This window comes from Anabas testudineus, chromosome 5 (genome assembly GCF_900324465.2).
Source record: "Anabas testudineus chromosome 5, fAnaTes1.2, whole genome shotgun sequence".
Taxonomy (NCBI): Eukaryota; Metazoa; Chordata; class Actinopteri; order Anabantiformes; family Anabantidae; genus Anabas; species Anabas testudineus.
In genome coordinates this window covers 21,392,616-21,416,389 of record NC_046614.1, presented here as the reverse complement: position 1 = coordinate 21,416,389, position 23,774 = coordinate 21,392,616, and the positions used below count along the sequence as shown (strand labels likewise).

General features: G+C 41.7%; 1 protein-coding gene across 4 annotated transcripts in view; it reads left to right on the top strand.

Moving 5' to 3' along the window:
• The window catches only part of ephb2b (eph receptor B2b), a 108,723-nt gene that overhangs the window by 70,256 nt on the left and 14,693 nt on the right, over positions 1-23,774 (top strand). For all 4 annotated transcript variants that reach the window (XM_026347510.1, XM_026347508.1, XM_026347511.1 and 1 more), the window contains exons 4-5: positions 9,333-9,488; positions 11,779-12,114. In XM_026347510.1, the coding sequence (XP_026203295.1) occupies positions 9,333-9,488; positions 11,779-12,114 (492 nt within the window). The remainder of the gene's footprint in view (positions 1-9,332; positions 9,489-11,778; positions 12,115-23,774) is intronic.

The window sequence follows — 23,774 nt, the reverse complement described above, 5'->3', positions numbered from 1 at the left end:
CCTACTGCTACCGCCCCTCTCCCTGCTGGCCTCTCACCTATATTGGCCAGGATGTCAGCTGTTGGTGCTCTTGTGTCTGACAGAAAATTCTGGCTGTCGAACAAGATAGGAAATTGATTGAAATCATCATGAAGGTGATGATAGTTTACAAACTCCAAACTGTAACAAGTTGTTTATTTCACGGACTGGGCAGTGTAATTCATCCTATATTGCTTCTTATCTCTGCCAAGACAATAATGTGAATTCTAGACCAAACTGCTGTTTGTCTGCAGCAGGTCACCGAGGTTATTTAAACTCCATTCGTCCTGCTTCTCCCCTTCTTCTGCCTCCACCTCCACTCATCTTGCTTCTCCCACCCAGTGCCACTGTCATCAGCAGTCTGAGGCTGTGATCAGGGCTGTGAGGTCTGGGTGCAGCCTGTGGAACAGAGTGAGGAAGCTTACATGGCAATGGCTCCTGTTGCCCTAGCAACTAGCTGTCCTTGAAAAAAGGTTGCAGTTGGGGGTTTGGGAGGCCGAGGCTCTGACAGCCCCAGTCAAAACTCATAAAGACTTCAGACACATCAATCTGTGCGTCTAGGTGAGCATGCACTGTAAATAGAGTCCTCTGCACAAACACTTATACACAATAATTTCATCAATCATAGGCTTAGATGAGCAATATGATGTTTGTTAAGGGAGGAACTCATCTTTGCATCCTGTACAGTCTTGCCATGAATGGGTGGGTGTTTCTAGGGATGCTGTGCTATTCACTGCATCCTGTGGCGTAGCAGGTGATCTGTTCTCACGAGGCCGAGGGTGGGTGGTGGCTGGCCGCAATCTTTTGTTTGGTTCAACAATGACAGCTTAACACTCTGACATCTGATCGCTTCTAAGTCTCTTCATTTCCTACCTATCTCAAATTCGAAACAGTGTACACCCATTCAGGTGCTGTCGTATATGAAAAGACAGGGGTACAGTTTTTTTTGGTTGTTTTTTTGGTTTGTTTTTGTTTTTTTCTCAACACCAGAAACACTGCACCATCACAAGCACAATAACTGCTGTTGGTGTTGCATTACAGTGAAAGTTCAATGTCTCTGCTTTCATTTATCGTGCATTGTTAAGCAAAGCCAGACTGCCTTTGTTTGCAGGAGGAGAGCATGCAACAGTCTGAACTGACACGTAGATAAGGGACAGTGCTTGGTTGGGAGACAGCTAGGAGAGGCTAAACAGAAGCTATGGCTGCTGTTGTGTAAACACATTTAATCATTTAAAACACAACTGTGATGTGATATGCTTTAACAAAGCCAGCCTAAATTAGGGCTGCATAGGAATTAATTCTTAATCGCTGTACAAACTAGTTTAGTTTAATTAATTTTGTTATAACCTCTGACTACCATGCAATTCCAACATGTACTCTTTAAGTTACAGCATTTGACTAAATTAATAACCCCCTTTTGAGCACACAGGCTCAATTGGTGGCCAGATTATGGAGGACAACATCATAATTTCAAATTATGAGCCATCATCTGCATTAAGTGACATATTTCCAGCCACAGTAATGACGTGTCATTACACATAATGGAACACAAGGTAGCTAGTTCCAGTGTGATTTGAATCCTGAAGGTTGACAAGCCATCTTAAATGGAGATTAATGTCGACAAAGAGGCCTGCCTCCTGCCACACCTCAGCCATCTGCAGCCCAGTGTACCAAAGGGTCCACTAGCAACCTGATTGGACCCCTGCATCCTCTGGAGAGCAAGCTGTCAAATGATCTGCCTGCATGAAATGAGCCTTTCCGCTTTATTCCCTGCATTCACCCACTCTCTGGCCTTGTTCATGTTCATATGTTATGTGTATATGTGCTGCTTCAGATGCCTGTAATTTCACCATTCCACATTTCTTCTTCTTTTTTATCCCCTGTGCTGAAAAAGTGGGAAAAAAAAGGAGCACAGTGAAAATTCCAGACGTTATTACTGTTCTGGATGCATGGCCCCTTTCATCTCTGTTTCCTCTTCTATTGACAGATGGTAGTTATCAGACAGCATGGAAATACTGTGGTTAAGATACTTTTCACTGATTTTTTTTTCCTGTGGTATTTATGACCTGATGATCATCATGGCAATGTTGTGGTCTTTAACAGAGGGCTAGTCTGCCAGCATTGTTTGAAGCAAGAAGCTAACATTTGCCACATGGAAGTGATCTCCAGTGAGGTGGGGTGCTGTGTGCACTTCACTGTACTTTGCCACTAAAGTGTTGATAATGTGTGTGACTGAAACTATCAGTACTGTATTTTAGGGCATTTTATTACGAGAATATCATCTTCTTAGTATAAACTAAAGTATGTTTCACCATCTTCAGCTTTGCAAATGTAATTTACTTTTGCTGTTTTATCTGTATTAATATTTAATATTTGACTTAAAAAAAAGTAAAAGTGTGAAATGTGTCCTCACACAGATGCCCGCAGTATGTTAATGCCAAGTTAGGGAGATAATGAAATCTAAGTTGAGTCATTTGAAAATTAATTAAGACCAGTTGTTACATGACAAATATTTCCCTTACAGAGTATTTTTATCTGCCGCTGACATTCAGAACAGTGCTCCACACCTCTCTCTGTCCTTGTAAATACCAAACCTTGTGATGGTGAGCCTTGTATATGTGCCACATATACGAGGTTAAGCCCCTGCAGTATGAGCTGAAATTGTCCTCTGGGCACTGGCCAGATGGGTTTATTAGCAGCTTTCCTCTTTATGGTCCTTGCTTATTTATGTGTTGATGTATGTGTATCGGCAGAAGATGGAATGAAATCACCTCTGGGTGTGTGTGTGTGAGAGGGAAAGACTTGTGTGGTCCGGTGTGCCTTGAAGTTTCCTGGTAGTGTGTGTAGTACACGTCTTGTGTGTGTGGGTGCTTTGAGCCTAAACCCTCTTGAGGAGGCTGCGCCCTCGGAGCTCATTTCCCAGGTGTCCCACATTTTCAGCTAATCTGTTGCTCACTTCGGCCCCTAATCTGTCTCAGAGGACAGTGCTGGGAGGATTGGGGATGTGAGCCTTCTGACAACTGCAGAGGGAATGCAACTTACAGTAAAATGGTGTGCACTTCCCAGTCATGGGGAGTGTCTTTGCATATGCTTTGAGACACAAACCCTTACCGTCGGGGTAGAGATGGAGCAGTCGCCTACCAATCATGGGATTGTTGGTTTGATTCCCAAGATGCTGAACCCCAAGTCAATGTGTCTGTGTGCGTGAATGGGTGAATAAGACCCAAGTGTAAAAGCGCTCTGAGTACCAGCTATGCTAGATAGAAAAGTGCTATCTAAGTGCAGCCCATTTACCATTACCATACCCAAACACAATATAAGATGTTTCTATCAGCAAACACTGTAATTCTGGGTCGCACAGATCTGATCTGAAGTATTTCTCCAAAGCTTGAAAACTGGGATTTAGTTTTAAGATTAACATCAAAGGTGGCACCTGAGCTTGTGATGTTTTCCTTTCATTGGGTAAGCCCATGTGTGCCTTCCTCACTTATTTTAGTGGTTTGGTAATGCAGCGGCACCGCCCTGGATCCTCAAAGCTATAGTTAAGTTATAAATAAGTTATACGTTATAAATGCTGAGTTTCTCGAAAACAACCTATTTAAATTACCTTGTGCTCTCCTTGAGTTTAAGCTCAGCCCGATTTACACCTTGTAGGTCATTAGTGGTCACCCTCACACACTGGCACTGTCCTGACTTACAGTGTGAGGAGCCACGCAGAGTCCCAGACCTGTTAATTGCACCAGACATGGAAACCCAGAGGGAGAAATGAATATCTCATTTGTGTGCCAGTGTGTGTGGGGTGAAGCGAATGCCAGTTGTCTAATAGCTTTCACACAAGCTTGATTGAATTAGATGGCGAGGAGGACTGCGTTCCTAATTGAATTGCGGAGACCCTGTGTTGGAAACAGTGCAAGCTAGTGTTCCCTATGGAAGCACTGAGGTGGAGGGGGGCAATCTAACTTGTCCTTCCTCCCAGAACCAGACAGACAACTCGTGGCTGCTCTCCTCTGGACGATCTGTGGGCATGATGCTATTATTTCACGAGCTTACGCTCCACTTTGATATTTAAAGTTCAAAGACTGATGGTCTGTAGCTGTGGTTGTGGGATGTTAGAGGTACCGAGAAAACTACTACAAAAGTTAACAGGTTGCCTTGATCTAATTTTCTTTCCTGAGAAAGCAGTGGTCTGTCTTGTAAAAGAAACACATCTGTTTACAATAGCCTCTGATCTGTCCCCACAGTGATTCATAAAAATAGGTTTTACAGGCAGCACCAAAGCAAGTAGAGGCCCAAACTTGTACGTTGCACGCTGCAGTGGCCTCTTCAGTCACAGTTGAGTACAGGGAAATACCCAGCGTCTGCGCACACGCACAGTTTCTGTGTTACTGTCCATTTTCACAGCTTTCAGCACTTTTTCCTGCTGTGCTCACCAAACCCAGCACCTCGGCGTTCTCTTTTTTTCTGTTTTGTTTTGTTTTTTTCTCATTCACACCCTGAACACCACACACATACACACACCTTGCCTGTCTTTGTCTCCCTTGTCTCTTCTTTAATGGTGTGTTCATTAAATAAAGCAGGTTTGGGAGGGCGGGGGGGTGGATTGGATCCTGAAAAGAGTAGAATGGGGGGAAATGGGGAAGAGGGGGGCCCGGGGATGTGTGTGTGTGCTGTTGTTGCTGTGATGCCCCAGACTGCTGGACAAAGAGTCTTTCTGTCGGCCTGTGTAGATGAGAGATGGTGGTTGAAAAAAAAAAAAAAACTAGAGGGGTGTTGGGGTTGTTGGGGTTTTATTTCCATCAGTAGGTGTGGCCTTAGGCTGAATTACCTGGTATGAGCCAGCTGATTGTCTGGTTTTGACCGCCGCTGCTGATTCGGTCGTAGCAGCCAGATTCACGGGGAATGTTTCCAGTACGGCCGGTCACGTCAGCATCGCTGCTCATGAAAACAGCACTCCCTGCCTTTCTCTCTCGTGCTTGCTCCTCTCACCTAGTCTCTTTTTGTGTGCGTTTCTCTTTACTCCTCAATCTCTTCTCACACACACAGTCACACGCAGACCTTTGTAGCATTCAGATGGTTTTAGCTGGAGGTCTCGTCTTCAACATGCAATAAATCTCTTAGGCTGTAATATTCAGGAAACCTTTGAAACAACCAGCAAATTACCTGCTGTAAAAACTGAGTAGCACTCTGGCACAGTGACTTACCTCTCACAGCTGAAGCAGTCCTTTTTTTTATACAGTCAGCCTAGCAGAAACCCCTAATTAAAGCCTTTATGTCACTATATGTTATTAAAAGTCATAAACATAGACAGACATAAGCAGCTGGAGGCTTGGAATGCATGTGTGTGAGGAAGGTATTATTCAGATTAAGCTTTAAGACTCGATGTTAAATAAAAGTAATGCAATACCTGGTCTTTAAACTATCAAACAACACGGGAGAAAAACTCTCTTACCCCTTTGGGAGACGATTTTAGTTGTATTTTTAAAAATAAGATTTAAGAGCTAATATGTCTGCTGGGTGTCTGGAACCAATTTTAGGTGATCTGGACCTTTTGACACAGCTACCACTGAATTGAATGTGAAGTGTTTATAAATTCTGTTAAAGCTTTTCTCTGTGGCGTTTTTTCTTGACTTATTGCCACGTTTCAATGTTTGACCCAGAATCCACGTTTACACTCCCCAGAGATCAGATAACAGAACGTGACACGTTTGCTTGAGGATACTAATAATATTTATAGAGATTTGTGTTTGTGTGTGTGTTTGTGTTTTAAGTATAGGAAGCAGGAACAACAAAGGTTTTGCTATTGTCAATGAATATTCTGACATGAATTAACTCTTTTTTGCCGGAAGGATAGCTAAAGTTAGAGGAAACATCCAAAACAACAGCCCTTAGCTCTTGAGTTGAGCAAGACTGCCAGGATGGTGATCAAACAGCTCAACAGCAGCAATCTGGGCAGACAGGGAGGTAGGGAATTAAAGCTCTGATCTGTTTTTTAATCACTGCTCTCTGCGTCTCTGCTCTTCTACATCTGACACCAGTGAGATTCAAAACTCTTCTGTCATTTGGATTTAAAATGGAAATTCCCCAAATATTTCCCCCAGAATAATGACCAAGACGTGTCAAGACATATGCTACTTTGTCCCCTTCAACTAGATAAGATGGTTTTCACAAATATTTTTTATAGGGTGTATTTTTTATTATTTTATTTTATTTCTTTTTTGTTAGAAGTAGAAGGAAGCTACATAACGGAGAGCTAGGAATCCACATTTTAAGGAACTTTAATCAGTAGGCACGCGGGTCACGTTAACGATCAGTAGTCGATTTGTCATTAAGAATTACTGAAGTCTTATTCTGTATCCTTCAGCAGTAAATGACCTTTAATGTTATCAGATATAAATTCTCCCCACAATAGACTGGTTTCCACATCCTATGCTGTTTGTACAGTTGCTGGAAACAGCTGCTCTGTTTTACTTTATCAATCAATCTTTGAACATTTACTTGGTGAAATACGTAAAATACCCAGATAATAAAACCTCGAGTAGTAAATCAGACAAAAACATGTTTGTTCTTTACATTTTGATTTCTACAGTGAGTACATAAAGCCTTGTTGTGATGTGGGCATCTGGGATAACATATAAGATTATTCAGTTTTGTTTAAAATTAAGATTTATATAAAACATAAACTTAACAATTACATGCACATATAAAATAATATGTATAAAAACAGTCTAATCATATTTACTATTTACTATAAAAAATTCAAATGAATTGAATGTAAAAAAAGAGACTGTTGCACATTTTTCTCTTCAGTTCCTTTCATACCAAGTGGAACAGATCTTCGTCAGCCAGAAGAATTGTGTCTGTGGCTGTTTGCTGCTTGGTGTGAAAATCTCCTACCAGTGTGTAATCCAGCGACTACCACAGAATATTTAAGTACCGCCACTGCAGTAGTAAGGCACCATGTGGTTTTATAAGTGCTAATCATTTACATTCATTCACTTTCCTCTTCATGCAGATTTAAAAGTCATTGTTCTGATTATTATATACTGTTGCAACACATGCATTCACTGTGGGCACAGTAACGCACTGAATTCCTTGGCTGAAAAACCTCCAGCCATTCCCCACCTCTCCCCTCTTGTCTCTTTGTTTTCAGTTTTACACGTCTCTCCTTCCCCCCCTTCACCACCTCTATGCTGTTTCCTTTGGTGTAGCTCCTCAGAGCGCTGCACTCCCATAGACCTCACTGTGCCGCTGAGGTCCGATCCCAATTCCCCACATAGCTGTTGCCTGGGTCTCATTCATAGACCCTTTTGACTGGCAGTGTGAATGTCCAGGCCTCATGTTTCACTCTGTACCCAAAGCCTTTCCCCCCCATCAATCATGGGAGAAGAAAAACATGTCAAAGGTAATACTCAGTGAAGAGATCTTTAAGATTAGTTCAGTTTCATTTTGGAATCGCTCTCATTGCCACCGATATTTATAATAACAAAAGCGAACCATTAGAAACACACTCAACGTGCTGCTGCGTAACCTTCTGGCACACTAGCATAAACAGAAATGTAAATAAAAATGCACATTCACGTATATCATCTCTTCTTCTGTTGCGCTGAAGTCCTGGCATAATGTGCTTCTAACGATAAACAGATTACCAGTATCAGTAATTCATACTTCCATCCTTTCCACAGTTGTAATTCTAGACACTTGATGTTTATTTATTTAAAAAGTACATTTTATAGAACTGTTTAACTGCATCTTAAACATGGTCTTTTAGTTTTGGTGTTTTATAATTTTACAACTTTTTTAGAGGTTGATAACTTTAAGTTACAACGGATAAAAGGAGCATTAATTACTGAGTCTGCGTACAGTGATGTGTCTGTTTAAAATAAGCATGGGGATTGGACCCGGACTAATTCTGCCTCATGATTTGACTTCCTACAAATGGGGGTTGCAGCTGCAGACGTTTCCATATTCCAGATGCTACAGTCGAGTTGTAATTACTGAAACAGCCTCAGAATGAAACACGGGCTGTAATTTCATTACTTCAGTAAACTTCAGTAAGATTTTAAACTTATACAGAAGATATATGTATGTATGTGCAATCAGTGGGTCAAATGGTTTTAAATATTTGCACGAAAAGTTTATACGTTAAAATCAGCTGAAGATGGAATTATAATAACAACATACAAGCATGTTATGTTAAAACTAAAAAAGCAATGGCAGTAACTGCTGAAAAAGTGTTTTTCCTGTTTAGTTTTTTTATTTAACTCTATAAATTATTAGGCTTTCCACACTGTTACTGAAGAAAAACAACAGCACCGATAGACCTGAGGGTTTTAACTTCAGATCCACAGTGCTTCCAACACGTCTGCCTCAACACTGCAGCATTTTCTCCTTTTATCAGTGGGGCAGGTGGTAGCTGGATTACCTGAAGCAAAACCGTAGCTGATTTGGCCCAAGATAGAAAAAAGCTCTTGACATGGTTCAGGTGCAAATACTGGAAAGGGAGTTATTTTTTTAGCAATGAAGGTTTAAGCAGAATGTGACTCAGGGGAGGATAAGGGGATTTCACAGACAGCTACGTTGGTTTGTTTATCACTGCAATGACTGACGCTTATGGAAACACACTAACCGATTCGCCCCTTATACAGCCTGTGATTCACGATTCACCTGCACAAAGGCAGATACAGGTTTTTAGATTTTAACGGCAACTGCAGTGTGTGTGTGTGTGGGGGTGTGTTTATCATCTTCTTTGCCATGAATGCAACTTTCCTCCCAGTTTTCTGGACAGAAGCCCTTAAAAGTGTTCTTAACAGAAAGCAGGCCGCTCCTGAGGTTTCTCAGGCAGCTAGAGCACAGTAAATAATTAAAAGCAAAAAATCCTATGCTGCCATATCTGCCAAGAGTTGCCTCACATGCAGAGATTCGCTGGTGTGTATTTATACGTCGGGTGGCTCTGACATACAGTAAATCCACTGTACAGTTCTTGTTGCGTGTGTGTATGTGAGGTAGTTTGGGATTCTTGTCACTTTGTTCTGTCTCTAAAACTTCTATTAAATAACGAATAATTATTAATTCATTCATTTTCAAAATTAAAGTGATATTTTTATATATATTTTTATATTTATTTAGTTTTTGCTCTCTGTCTATAATTTAGAAAGTCACTATCTTTGAATTGTTTTATTCAGAAACATCATATCTTAGCTGATTTATTCTTCTGCTCTTACTCCAAGAATCATTTTAACCCAGTGAATTTAATCCACATTCACTGTGTATTCTAAACAAAGTGTTTATATTTTTTGTGGTCCTCTGTTTTTCAGCTTGTCCATCGGGATTCTTCAAGCCTACTCAAGGCGATGAGTCCTGTATGCAGTGTCCCATCAACAGTCGTACGACCAGTGAAGGCGCCATCAACTGCATTTGTCGTAACGGATACTATCGCACAGACTCAGATCCGCTCCAGATGCCGTGCACGAGTATGTATTGCACTAACATTGTTACATATGAACTATAACAATGTTAAAGTACAAAGACATGAATGCGTATTCTTTGTAAGTCTTTGATTTTCTTTATGAACTCTCTGACACATACACATTTCACACCCGCAAGCAGAAGAGCCCCGGGATCAAAGGACAGTGGTAGTCTGTGTAACTCAGAACAGAGGAACCCTGTCAGAGCTGTCCCTCACACAAATGTAGTGCTGACATGCCCACAGTGCGACTGTCCACAGATCTGATCCAGCACACAAGGCTCGGCTGCCCCTCCTCAATATCGCACAGCCCGTACTCCAAAGCAGACCAGAGGTTACTGGGCCAGAGCACGTAGATTTGTGAAGGGGCCGGCACGGAGAATGAGCCCAGGCAAGACTCTCTCTTGTCATGCCAATGAAGCTGTTTGAATTTGAATTTGAATTTGAGGGTGACACTGAGGTTGAGAGAGAGGGAGAGAAGGACGGAAGGATAGACCAAAGCCAAACGGAGCAAGGGAGGGGTAAAGTGTTAGGGAAAGACATGTCGAAAGAAAGGAAGAAGAAGAGGGAATGTGCATGTGAGAATCACTTCATAGAGTGTGGTCTGAGTAAAACAAAACGAGGGTGAGTGAGGAAAAAAAAAGCCCCTTTCAACGTTTTGGTAGTGTTTTTTCCTCACTCTCCCTCTCTGCCTGTTGAAAGGCTGAGAGGAGGGAAAAGATTTGATGGTCTCCAACAAAGGAGATTTGCATAAGCCTGGCTCTGGGAGTCGAGCAGCTGTTGTGAATGAGAAAGCAAGAGCGTCACGTCACCCGTATTAAGCGCAGCAGGGCCCAGCCTGATTAAAGCAAGGGAATGGGCCCATCAGAGCGGCCCGCCAGCTAATGGGGGTGATATTAGTCCTCCTCCCCAGGAAGGAGATGCCAGGGAGGAGTTATGTTTCCATGTAGGAGAGACACCAAGAAGGGCACTCCAATGGGCTCCTTTCCAGAGCCGGAGATCTGTTAATTGCTGCCAATTAAAAAGGAGTTTAAATAAGAAGTGATCGATTCAGATTTAGGATGTTGTGGGCACAGTGGAATTGTTTATGTCATTAGTCCTGGAGGGTACGTCTTCCATAATTAGACGCGCATGGCTGTAAAAGATAAACAATTCTCACTGTTTGTTTGTTTGGCCTGTCACTCAACATGTAGCACCATGTGGAAAGTTTCCACCCTAGCTGCTAAGAATGTTTCAGTGGGAGGAACAGTAGGTTTCTCCCCGCTGCAGTAACTCTATACGAGGCTCCATGAGAAAATAGTCAGGAAGAGATGTTAAGAAAACAGTTGACAAAGTGGACACCAGCGTGGAAAAATGAGAAAGTGTAAATGGGCTTCCCGAGGGAAGAGCCACTGCCAGCTTGGAGCCGAGTCAGCTAAGATCTCAAAGAGGCTCTAGTGTTTTAGTGAGCCTGTGGATTCTCTCTCCTCCTGTGCAGAGGTTATTTAAGTAGAGTCAGTAATTATGTCCCATACATGCCACAAAAGGCTCAACACAACTTCCATCACAGAATCAGGACAATAGTTGGAGTTTATTCAAAAGTGCAGCGTCCTTCTTATCAGTTTCCTCTGCTATGTACAATCTACACAAACTCTGTAGATAAGATATTTTTACCATCTTTTTCTGCACAAATTCATTATGATTGTTGTGCTTTATACAATAAAATATCAATAATGAAATTTAACTCTTTAAGAGTTTAACTCTGTCATAGAGCACAGAGCAGCTATGATCAAGATTTTTACATTATATTGTGCCAATTTGACTTTTAGGGCACGTTACATGGAAAATCAATTCAAAAACGTTTCTGTTTAATTTGACGCAAAGTTTGAACCAAGTCAACTGATTTTGGTGTCAGTGTTTTCACTATACGCGTTTTCATAGACTGTGAGGCCTAGAACCATCACTGTTCACTTAGAATAATGTATTAAATAAAATAAATTACAGATAATAAAATTAAAGTCATACAGACAGTCTAAACAAACATAAGTATTTGTAGAATGAATCCCTGCAGTTTTATTTTAGCTAATTTACCTTATTGTTTCTTTCACTTACTTTTCATCTTCTTATACATTTTTGTTTTCCGTATGTAGTCTATAAGACTGTCTTGGTCGTAGTCTCTTAAATTTTAGTCTGGTGCATTTGAAGTTTGCATCTGCAGTTTGGACTCACACAGTTTATTCCAAATGCTTGATTCTCATTGATTTGTACTGTTCCCGTCACTTAAATGTTAACTACAGACTTCTTCATGTGTATTTCAGCTGTCCCTTCAGCTCCGCAGAACGTTATCTCCAGCGTGAATGAAACCTCTGTGATGCTGGAGTGGATGCCTCCTCGGGATTCAGGGGGCCGTGAGGATGTCGTCTTCAACATCATCTGCAAGAGCTGTGGCGGGGGCCGGGGAGGCTGCACCCGCTGCGGGGACAATGTTCAGTTTTTGCCTCGTCAGCTGGGCCTGACAGAATCCCGGGTCTACATTAGTGACCTGTTGGCCCACACACAGTACACGTTTGAGGTGCAGGCTGTCAACGGGGTGTCAGATCAGAGCCCCTACTCCCCTCAGTACGCCTCAGTCAACATTACCACTAACCAGGCTGGTAAGTGGGCCCATCTGTCTTTTTCTACACTTTATATTCCCCGTGTGGTTTTGTCTTCTCTTCTCTTCCCTCCTCTCTTCTCTCTGCTCTTCATGTTGTTAGCATATCTATTTCTGTGCAGCTCCTTTGTCACTCATGCTCTGTACAGTACCTCTTTATCACACTCATCCACCTACAAGCACATAATGCACAGTGCATAGACCTTTACTAAGTCAGCCTTTTTCCCTCTCCTGTATGGTGATGTGTGCAGATTAAGAGCACTAAAATTAAAAACAGTGTGAGTGTCGTGGGGATGCGACAGACACAGTGTGGTAGCCTGCTGGTCCATACAGTGTGGCCTCATCTCCATGTTTTCAGACTGTAAAGCTGAGAGCAGGTTAGCTGATGGGATTCCACTTCATCTTTTCCACTAGTTCTACATTGATCCACCCACTTGCTCATAGAGTTACATTATAAAGTTAAACACATAGCATATGCATACAGTAACCTCAGTATACAGTATATGTGAACTACCTTCCACTGTGTTCTGAAGCTTAATGAAAAACAGGTTCTCTTGTTACTTTTTAATCTTTAAGATCTTCTGGAAATCTAGCTCAAAATCTCCTTCAGTTCATCTTTTGCCACTGTTGGAGCTGTGTACGTATGCTTTCCACTATGTGTTTCCCGTTGAAGTCCAATTATTTCACTGAGGCAGCAGCATTGATTTGCTCTTTAATTGTCTCTATGAAACGCATCATTTGGTGTGCCAAGCTTTGCTCCTGCAAGCACTGATGAGCGGGGGCATACAGGCTGGGCATTATCTTTGTGCTGGCTTTGCATCTCATTGGCAACATACATAAGTGCCTGTCATCTCTCATCATCCATCCCTCTGCACTATGGGCAGTCTTCTATGACCGAGCTACCTAAACCGCTGCGCTATTGTGCTTTTATTACAGCGGACATATTGGGTTTTGTTTAACTATCCTCTCGCTCATTGCTTTCCTCTGGAATTCCCAGATGTCCAGATGCCTGCATGGAAGCTTGAAATAGGAAGGTTATACGAGTTGCATGAACACATTTAAGAGGCTTCTTGACATAAATTGACCCACTGTAGCAAACTTCAGTGTTTACAGAAATCTGTTCATCTGTGTATAATTTCCATAAAGTACTTAGTTACAATGCTGAATCTCACAAGTCACGCAAAAAAAACGGAGGCCTTCATTCAAACAGCAACTCCTTTTTATTGTCTGTTTTGATTTGAGTCACTGGTGTGGTGGGTTAATGAGGGCCTGTGAGTGCAGTTAAGCGTTGTAATGAGGCCCCTGCCCCACTCTTTCTTTCTGGGCCACAGTAAGTCTGCCACCCCAACCCTTGGCTTCGCTGCTTCCCCTGCCGAGGGGTCCTGGCGGAAATTGGGGGGCTCTGCGCCCTCTCCACTCAAGTGCCCGTCACTTTGGATTAGGCAGTAAGAACTTGCATCAGAGGGAGCTGTGAAAAGAACTCAACTCCTGCTTGCCCCTACTCCCACCTTCCCTCCTCTCCCAGCAAAACCACTCTCACTCCTGGGACATGGGACTGCAGTCCGCAGTGCTTCACTACAGGGCTGGGGTCACAGGGACCAGGAGCCTGTAATTGCATCTAGTTTGTGAGGCTTGGAGGTTACATAAACATCATGTCATCCCTAATTACCTGAGGCAGTTCTGTGCCCTCCCGCTTACACTGAAAATGAGTTTGAGATGGAAAAAATTAAAACCAGCGTATGAAATTTTGTGTACAAGCATGTGTGTTAATCACTTTTTTAGTGAGCATCCATTGGCTTAGAGGCTTGAGTTTTGCATGAATGCAATAAATAAAGGACTAAATTGAAAGTGAGGGGCATGAAAGGGTGTCTCATTTCTTGTGAGGGCTGCCTCGGCTTTAGCTTGTAGGTGTGAAGGTGGGGGCAGGGGAGGAGAGTCTCACTCTCCATACCCAATCAAGCACCCACCACACTCTATTACCCACAGGGCTTATCCTCCCACTCTGTAGGTGGTGGGCGACAGTTCCTCTGTGATAAAGGATGTGATTGTCCTGGAAAGTGCGGCGCTTGATTACACACTGTAATGCCACACAAAAGGAGATGCCGTGCTGAATGGCATTTGAGCCCATTTTATAAGCATATGACTAATTTCCCAAAACTTGTGCTGTGAAGAATACGCAAAAACCTCAAGGCTTTTTATAGTAATGAGTCACAAGTAAGCCATCTACTTTGGCTTTGCTTTGTCTATAAAATGCTCTTTGCGTGACATTCAACGAGCAGAGGGAGTGAGACAGTGAGCTGAAAATCTGATGCTTTCTGTCAGGGACAGAAAACCATACGGTGTGTGTGTGTGTGTGTGTGTGTGTGTGTGTGTGTGTGTCATGATTCAACTGTGAGACAGTAGTGATGTGAGCACTCTCACATACGTTGTATATGTTAAAAACATGATGGGAGGGGTCAAATATAAACGCACTATAGCACTGACGCACTACATCTGTCTTATGCAGCTCTTTAGCTGAGCTGAGTAATGATCCTACTATTTCCAGTATTAGTTTTACTGCAACTGAAATAAAAATGGCCATAACTGGCAGAGTTGGAAAAACATTTTCTACTTGTCAATACATCCAAAATCAGCCTTCTTTAGATACTAGATCACAAAATCTAGATTACTCCGCCATTGAAAATAGTCCCCAAAAAACACTTCTTATTCAAACTCCTTTTAATTGGAAGCTACATTATCCAAGCATTACAGAAAAAATGTGTAGCCTTTAAATTAACCTAAATGTTGTCTTATCCACAACTCAGTGGGCTTGGAGATGATGCCACAGACAGCGTAGACTACTAGGGACAGGCGAACTCTATATACTAATCCGTCCTTCTTGCACAAGGCCCTGTTTCCTAACGTTTCCATTTTATTTTTTTCCATCTTTATTTCTATTCAGAATTTTGGTGAACCAATTATTTCATGAAATATCTGAACAAGTAACCTTTTTAATGGATTATTATGACATTTTGTGCATTCATTATGGGTTAGACAATTTGACAGTGCCCCAAAGAGTTATGATCCATTAAATGAAGTCGCTCTTTTGTGAGGTAATGTGGTAAGGATGTGTTTATTCTTGTCGTGGTGGCACGACGGTTCAGTGGTTAGAACTGTCACCTCACAGCAAGCATCCCTCCATGAGATGTGCTTAGAGTTTGCATGTTTCTCCCACAGTCTAGAAACATGAAGGTTAGGTTGACTGGTGATTCATGGGAGAAGGAGAGGTTTTCTGTCTCAGCGCATCACGTGACAGACTGAGAGCATGTCCGGGCTGCACCTGCCTCTCACCCTGCCGTATCACAGCAGGGATCGCCTCCGGCCCCCTCATGACTCTTTAAAGAGAACATAAGTGGCCATAGCCAGTGGATGGATGTGTTTTTCTGTTTGTGGTTTTGTCAGTGAGATTTTTAAATGGTGAGTTACCAAACACTGTCAAGTTGTGGATGGAGGAATAAACCTGTAAAACTGCAGTTAACTCCATGTTTCAAGTTGTTGTACTGGAGGTAAAGTCAGACTGTGGTAACCAATATATTTAAAATAGTCTAACTTTGTGTTTATCTGTGTCATCCTGTGGTGCTGAGCACATTAGGTGGGATGGGTTTTTGTCATTACCTTTTGTCTGGAAAGAATGGTTTTATATGATGAAGCAGGACCAGAGTCCTTTGAAGTTTAGAAACATTTGGCAGAATGACCTGTTGGCTTGTGAGACTAATGTTTTGTTTAACTGTTCAGTAAAATACCTTTCACTGTTAGTGAGTTTACATGCTACTGATACTGAATAATGAGGTTACTCAAGTGCACGTAAACACAGTTAATGACACACTGAGGTACCAAACTATTTGCATCACATCTGGGGACACATTTACCACTTCAGACTGTCAATTTGATTCATCCTCATCCATTCTCACGTTCTCCCCATCCCTTATTTGACCTACATTTATTACTATATGGAGTGATAATTGTTACTGAAACCAGATTCACACCATGGAGTTTAATCAAACCTTTCTGACAGGGGAGAGACTCTGTGTGATTTAGTTCTGATTGACTTCACAGTATTAATGAAGTCTGGCTGAATACACAGACAACATAAGAACACACACTGTATATAGTTTCATGTATTCAAATATTACATACGCATGTCAGCAAGTGTTTGATTTTAGGTCAGCACACCCACACAGATGTTTACACTGTCAATAATATTCTAAAGTCATGTTTGTGATTGCAGAAGGATTTGGTAGAAATTGTAGCTATTGCCTTAATAACTAAAATACACATCTAGTTTACAGAACAGGTTTATGCTTTCATTTATGAACACAATAAGATCATAACTAAGTAATAATGTGTCTGCCTATTATTTGCTAGATTACTGCAAAGCTGCCGTCATCAATTTCACTGCATAGAAGAGAGATTATCTCCTACCTGAATGCAAACTATCAGCATGCCATGAGAGAATCCAGCATTGCACAACAGATAAATTAGATCTCTATATACCCTGTGCATATGGCAATGCATTCTATACTGGCTCCCGATATTAGATCCTAGAGGACATATTTGTTTAGGCATTTCATTAACTCAAGGTGAACCATGGTGTGTACTGCTAATGCTATCGAGAAGCAGGGAAGAACTGATTTGGTTTCTTATCAGGTGAACTGGTTGATAATGGAAGTGGACCACATTACACAGAGGTGGAAGGTATAGTCAGGTGCAGCCTTTTCACATGGTCTAGGCAAGATTTATGACTTAATTATTGTCCAAATTGCCCAGGTCTAATGTAACCAAGCTACCGGGGATTTGCTGCTCCACTGGGCTGTGGTGTGAAAAGCACTGGTGCAGAGCCAGGTGGGACTGCCAGAACGTGTCGATATAGCAGCCAGCCAAATGTGGCCACTACACTGTTGACTTTAGGGCCAGTTAAAAAGCACAGATTCAATGGTACATTCCTAACACATCACGTGGCTGATCAAATATCTGCTTCTTAAGTTAATTAATCGTGGCAAAGTTAGTTGCTTCATCACATTTGGTCATTGGTTGTAAGATGATTTTGGGGAAAACGTGGTAAGAAAGATGTAGGCATGTATAACAGTAAGACAACAATAGTTCGTCTAGGCTCCTGTATTACTCAAATACACAACAGCAATAGAGATGCAGACTGGAAGCCGAAGAAGCTGAGAGACACAGAGTCAGACAGGGACCACCAGTCTACATGACGTGCAGTGTGAAGATGACAGAAGGTGTTAAGAAGGGCACATATGGTGGGTGCCAGTGTAGGTCAGCCAGGCATATAGACAGGATGCCTCAGCGTGCACCTGCAGCTCAGTACTGACAGAACCTCGAGAGAAGGCTGCTCTGGTAGTCAGCCAGCCACACATAGACCACATTCATGCTACTGGTAATACTGCACAACCTGTTTACAAAGACGGATTCAGATAAGCAGTGCTGCAGGGAGGGTGAGGCTTAGAAATAAAGTGTGCAGTAAGCAACCTGCGGGTTTGTATGGATGATCATCAGATGCCTTCAAATAACCTACACATGCAGTATGAATTTAATTATGACTCCCCAGAAGAGAATTAGCGCATGGATTGAATTAGTTAACTAATGGATCTTGTTTATTAATCATTCAATACACTAAGGTTTTTTTCTGGGTGTATTGTGTGGCTCTTTCTCCAGGATGTGTTTACAGGTTTTCAGCTTGTGTAGGGATGTGCATTGCCTGCATAAAAACCTAGGTTAAAGGGCCACAATCTTTTGGCCCAGTGCACTGTAAAAGGGAACATACGATGAATATCCAATTAATTACTGTTGAGTACATTAGCTGTGTACTGAAATGCCCGAATAATTGGTCATGCTATAATGCAGTCATTTATTTACTCTTCACATCCGAGAGCATGATGATGGTGATCAATAAAAAAGATAATAAATAAAGGTGATGACGCAAAAAGGGGCCATGACCCAATCAGCACTGCGTTTTTGAATTTATTCATTTTTATATAAACTTTATGGAGTTAACTTCACTAATTAAGCAAATGGATCTGTTATAAACACAATGGCACTCCCTGCTCTGTCTCTTTTAGCCTCTCTCCTCTCTTTGTCTCTCTCTCCTGTTATCTTTGCCAAACCCACTCTGAAGTTCAAATTCCTGTGGTGACATATAGATTAAGTATTCCTTTTAAGGCAGCAGCAAAACAGAGTTGTCATTGTCTGAGAGACTGTCCTGCCGCCGACTGGAGTTTCTGGTTTGAAGCTGATGTGCTGCCTCCCCCTGTTCCTACTCAGATGTCACTAATGCCTCTCATTTTTTAATGTTGTCTCTATTCACTCTCACAGAACATGCTGCTCATGTGATCTGTATCCAGTATCTTCCTCTTGATGGTTTTATTTGTGAACTGGGTGCAGTAACTTCTGAAGTGGAGAATGGTGGAATGAGAAGGTCCAACAGTGTTAAGCAAAATGTCACTGCTCAAATGAAATATGCTATAAACAATTTTCACATCTTTTCTGCTCATTGGTTGAGTTTCCATCCAAATATAGAGAAAATTATGACCAATTCTTTAGAAAAGATTGAATTTTTCAGTAAAGCATTACGAAAGTAGAAGGTGAAAAAAGGTGATGTAATTTTTCTTTTAAATCCACAGTAGCCCTCTCGCTTTTCAGTAATGCAGGATATTGACATGCATTCTGTGGTTTGAGAAGTTTTTCTCCTTGCAGATGCCAGTTTGGAAGTTGTTTAAATGCAGAATAGCAGTCTGCTGATTAAACAGACTTCACTTTCCCCCAGAGCTGTGTGAGTCAAAACCCTAATTCCACATCCCTGTGGCTGACGGCTCCAACATTGTGCCTGTTCAGCTCAAATCGCCCCCATGAGGGTAAAAGACCGCAAATAACTTTTTTTAATTGAACTGTGTTGTAACCATCTATTGAGTGCTTATCTTGTTACAGTCTTATCTTTTGTAACAGCTGAAATCATTTATGTTAATCAGCAGGCGCTTTTGTCCAAAGCAACTTACAAGTTACACTTAGACACAGTGAGGAACATAAGGTTCCTTGTTGTTCTGGCCATTTCAACATGTGACTCGAAGGAACCGCAAGTCGAACACCTGTCACCCTGTGGTTTGTGGATGGCTGCTTTACCAATATTGTCTCTGGTGTTTTCACATTCAACTTTTATCAAGACAAAGACAGACATCCATACCGTGGATGTTCTTCAGAGGTACTTAGGCTGCTTTTAGACCAATCACTGAATTTTAGATTGTCAAACGAGCATCACTTCAACCACTGAAGCACCTTTTTTTAAGAAACTGCCCAGTAGTCCATGTAAAGATTAAAAAGGTTCAAAGATTCATGAGACTGTTGGATGCTGTAACAACCAACAGAGAATCTCTAAAGAACCAGACTAGCTCAGCGACTGCCTTTGTAACATTGTCTCCTCACATACTTATCTGGCTTGTATCTCCTCTGTCTGCAGATTTGCTGGTTTAACTCAGATTTCAACTCTAACCTCTGCAAACATCTGAAAACTCTTCAATCCCCTGAAGTGCCTATTTTAGAATTAGCTTATGGTGTGTATATGAGTGCATTATGGTCCCCAATCTATTCCCGTGCAGATGGTTTAAAGCTTGATGAACTGAAATCTCACTTTTGTAGCTTTACTGCACTGGAAAATCTTTATAGATGTAAAACCCACAATCCTTTTCAGCTGGGGAAACAGGGCATGCTGCCAGTGTGCTAAAAGTACATGCAAATACGGGCCTCTCCCTTTAAGATATCTCGATGTGCTGCTTATAAATGAACAGCACTCGGAGAGACGGGAGGAGTGGCAGCCTGTTTGCGAGGCTGCTTGGTAGAGAACCAGCTGGTTTGGGCTCTTTCAGAAAGATTTCTCTGTGGGGAAACAGATTTTTACAATGAAAAGGAAAAGGGATTTATGAGCCCTGACCTGTTCTTGCTACCTCCTCCATCTTCCCCAAATCACAGCGTTGCTCTCTGCACCAGAATGTCTGATCAAACCAGAGCCACATGGCTCTAGACAGTTTGAGATGTTAGAAAGATGTGGATAAAAAGCCTTAAACATATACTTTCTCTGAAGCGTGTGATTCACATGCCTGCAAGAGTTTTTTTCTAAGCAGCTTTGTTTGTAGACTGAAACAGAACCAGAGAAAAAGTATTAAATCATGAGGTGGCATTATCTCTTCCTGTCAATAAAAAAGCCAGCTGCACTTAAAACCCCCTCCCCTACTGGAAGTCTGTCAAATAATGGAGTTGGGGGAAACAGGAGACCATGACTGAGCTCTACTCTACTGCTATCACTGCACAGTGGTTTCACTTCACCAGCCGTGCTTAATGAAGATGCCCATCATCTCCAAAACAGTGTTCTAAGGTAAAACCCTCCAAAGTAGTGCAGTATAATAAAAGAAAACAAATAGAAATGAATGGGACGAATCAAAGCCTCAAAAAAATCAAATGCGTGTGCGTTAGTGGAAGAAGGCCCAATTAAATTGGCTTGGATTTAAATGAGTAGAAATATTCCTGTAAACTCCATCTTCAATTGGTTGGGAAAGTCACAAGGTGTTCAAATGGTACACAAACATCTATTAGACATGTTGAACAAAACAGAGCCTTTGTGTTGTGTGTAGCGGAGCCAAGGCCGGAGCGTCATGCTATTGCAGACACCAAAGCGCTGTCTTTCATATCAGATCCCAGCCTGAGTAATAACGTGGGGTCTGAAACCTAATTCTTTGACAACAGCTGGGGCCTCCCATCTTCTCACAATTAAGCAATGTGATATACAGTCTTGAAAGTTACAATGGGACCCCTCCCAAGGGTGCAGCAAATTCACTATTTAATTGGATTGTCCCTCTTATTATATTTGAACTATTTACAGGTTTGGATATATTTGATCAAAACATTTAAACACAGTCTGTTAATAAAATCCTGTTACTGATGTATTTCAAGCTTTGACCTGTACTCCAAATATTTTATCTGCTCTAATTCTCAATAGCACCCCCACATGGCTCAGGCTCCTCTGTCTTTCCCCCTGTGGTATATGGGAAACTCATAAAATGTTCCTGTTAGACACATATTCATTAAATCCATTTATCTTTTCAATTCAGCCATATAATTTAATCATATAAACTTACAAGCCCTGTCTTTGTCATTATAAGCGCTTCATTAGTTTTAAGAACATGAATAGAGCATGCATTGAGAACAAAACTATAAATAAAGCGTCCAGTGAAAGTGGAGCTCACCCACTTTGCAGACGTTGACATAGTTTGTGATGAGTTGGCTTGTATCATCTAAATGACTGGAAAACATTCTTACTTCCATGTTTTTAATTTCTAATTGTCTTAAATGGAGTGCAATCCACATGATTTCAAATAATTGTTGAAACAACAAAGAAAATAACCTGAAATAGCTAAAACATGCATTTAGTGGCATGAATCAATGAATGATGTCGACACAATGAAAAGTGAGTGTTTACTCAAATCTTCAAATTATAGATTAAGTCGGCGGAAAAAAAAAATCTAAGAGCACTTGAAGATTTGGAGTACAATGGAAACTTGTAGCTGTGGAGTACATAAATTAGAGGTACAAAAATGGTTTTCGTATGTGGATCAGTGCTGTAGGCCTCAGTGCAATGAAACGTCGACTTGGCGTACCACTGCATTCCACAGTCAATTGGTGGAACGTCAGCTTAGCTTGAAATGTGCGTACTGAATTCACTTGAACCGGGCAACACAGCAGGATTACTGTTTCCTTTACATGGCAAATGTTTCAACACTTAGTTTTTTACCTTGTAGTAAAATCACATATTCCTTTAATTTGTTTTTCTGTTGCACCACCCTTTATCAGCTCCTTTAGCACTGACACGCTGACTGCTACCGTGCTGTTTTTCTTCCCTTTGCAAGAAGAAAACCCGATGTTCTCTTCCAGCAGCTTTTCATGTTGGCATGTGTCCATCCTCTGTACATGAATACATGAGCTGTCTTTGTTTCTCTGGCCCTGTATTAGGTTACTAGGCATGGCTGTGCCGTGTGTTTAATGGAAATGCTATGCAGGAAAAGGCCATGTGGCAGTCTTGAATATATGTACATCCGTAATGGGATACTCGTGAGTTTCCCTTAGAATAACTGTTTGCCTTATTAGGCTGTCATTTAGTGACTACAAACAAACTAGTGAGTACAGTGAAATGGAAAAAATTCCTGACACCGGTGTCCTGACTGGACACTGTATACATTATTCTACCTCCGGCTCCAGGAAAGCGGCATGATGTATGTGCACGGCGGAGTCACAGGCCATCGTGGTGTAAGTGCTTTGCTAAGATGAAATACAGAACATGTATTTATATCCGGTGGCAGCAACACACGAGTCTCTTGGCCGTCACTGTTTATATGGGACATCATCATTTGTTATCTCAGATGGATGCTTCTGTGTGTCAGAGGGCATACGAGGCTTTGCTGATTAGCTAAGTAGAATGAGGAAGGTTGTAAAAGGGACTTTTTTTTATCATTGGCTCTGAGTCACTTTGGCCACTTGCGCACTAAATTTTCCACCGTGCTCCGGGGACAGTACTTACAAAGACATTTTCCTACCTGATAGCATTGTAAGCATTTCTTTACATGGATTGCAGCTAAATAAACAAGTTCTATATGAGATGTAAGGAATACACATGCAGCCTTAGAGTCGTAGATTATTGAGGCGTGGCAGTTGTAGTTTTCCAGCCAGCGGATTTTCCATAGAGAGCGCGTGCCGGTGGAGAGACTTCTGTCTTTATTGCTGGGACTCAGGGGAGCCACTGTGCTGCTGGCTCAGGGCTGCGTGTGTGTGCAGCACGGGCCTGTAAGGGATGAGCGTAAGGCTTGGTGTCCATAAATCTTGCCCAGCTACCCTCCCTCTGTGACTCCAAAACCCACCCTACTCTTTCACACACACACAGAGGCTCAGACATAGAGGCCTACAGGCCTTGCCAGACTCCCCAGACAGAGCTTTTTATCTTCAGCTTCTCTTAGCTTTACACTCACCCACGGCACCCTGAACTAATCTTAATGGTTGTTGGAGGACTTGAGGTGATCACACCCCCCTGACCTTATAGTTGTTCTCAAAGAATGGACAAAGTTTTCACTGGCTCAGTCACTGAGCCATACAAGACTATCAGAGGCCACCCAGGATGTAAAGTCATTTACTTTCTTCCTGAGTTTGAACACTGTGTTTCCTTCAATGTTTGCAACTAAAATAAAGGATTGGGTTGTAGTTGTTTAACTTGTTCAGATTCAGAAGAAACATTTTGTGATGTTGTCATGTGTTTATGAATGTGTGTGACCACAATTTAGGAACCCAACATGTACCTGGAAGAAGAAAACAATCTGAAAATTGGAATGAGGGAAATAGCTGGTTGTAATTTAAAACCAAATCCTCTTATAACCATGAAAGACCACTCCTATGGTCCTTTAAGCTACAGATGGTATAAAGGAATATTCATAAACTGAATATGTGGAGAACAATAAGTGTGGCATTTTTCCATCACATGTGATTTATTCCTTTTCTTTGTCAGTTTATGTGGATGACAGTATGTGCTTTGTTGGTCTACAGTAAAATGTGGTGGTCTGGTGATTTTAAAGTGATTTA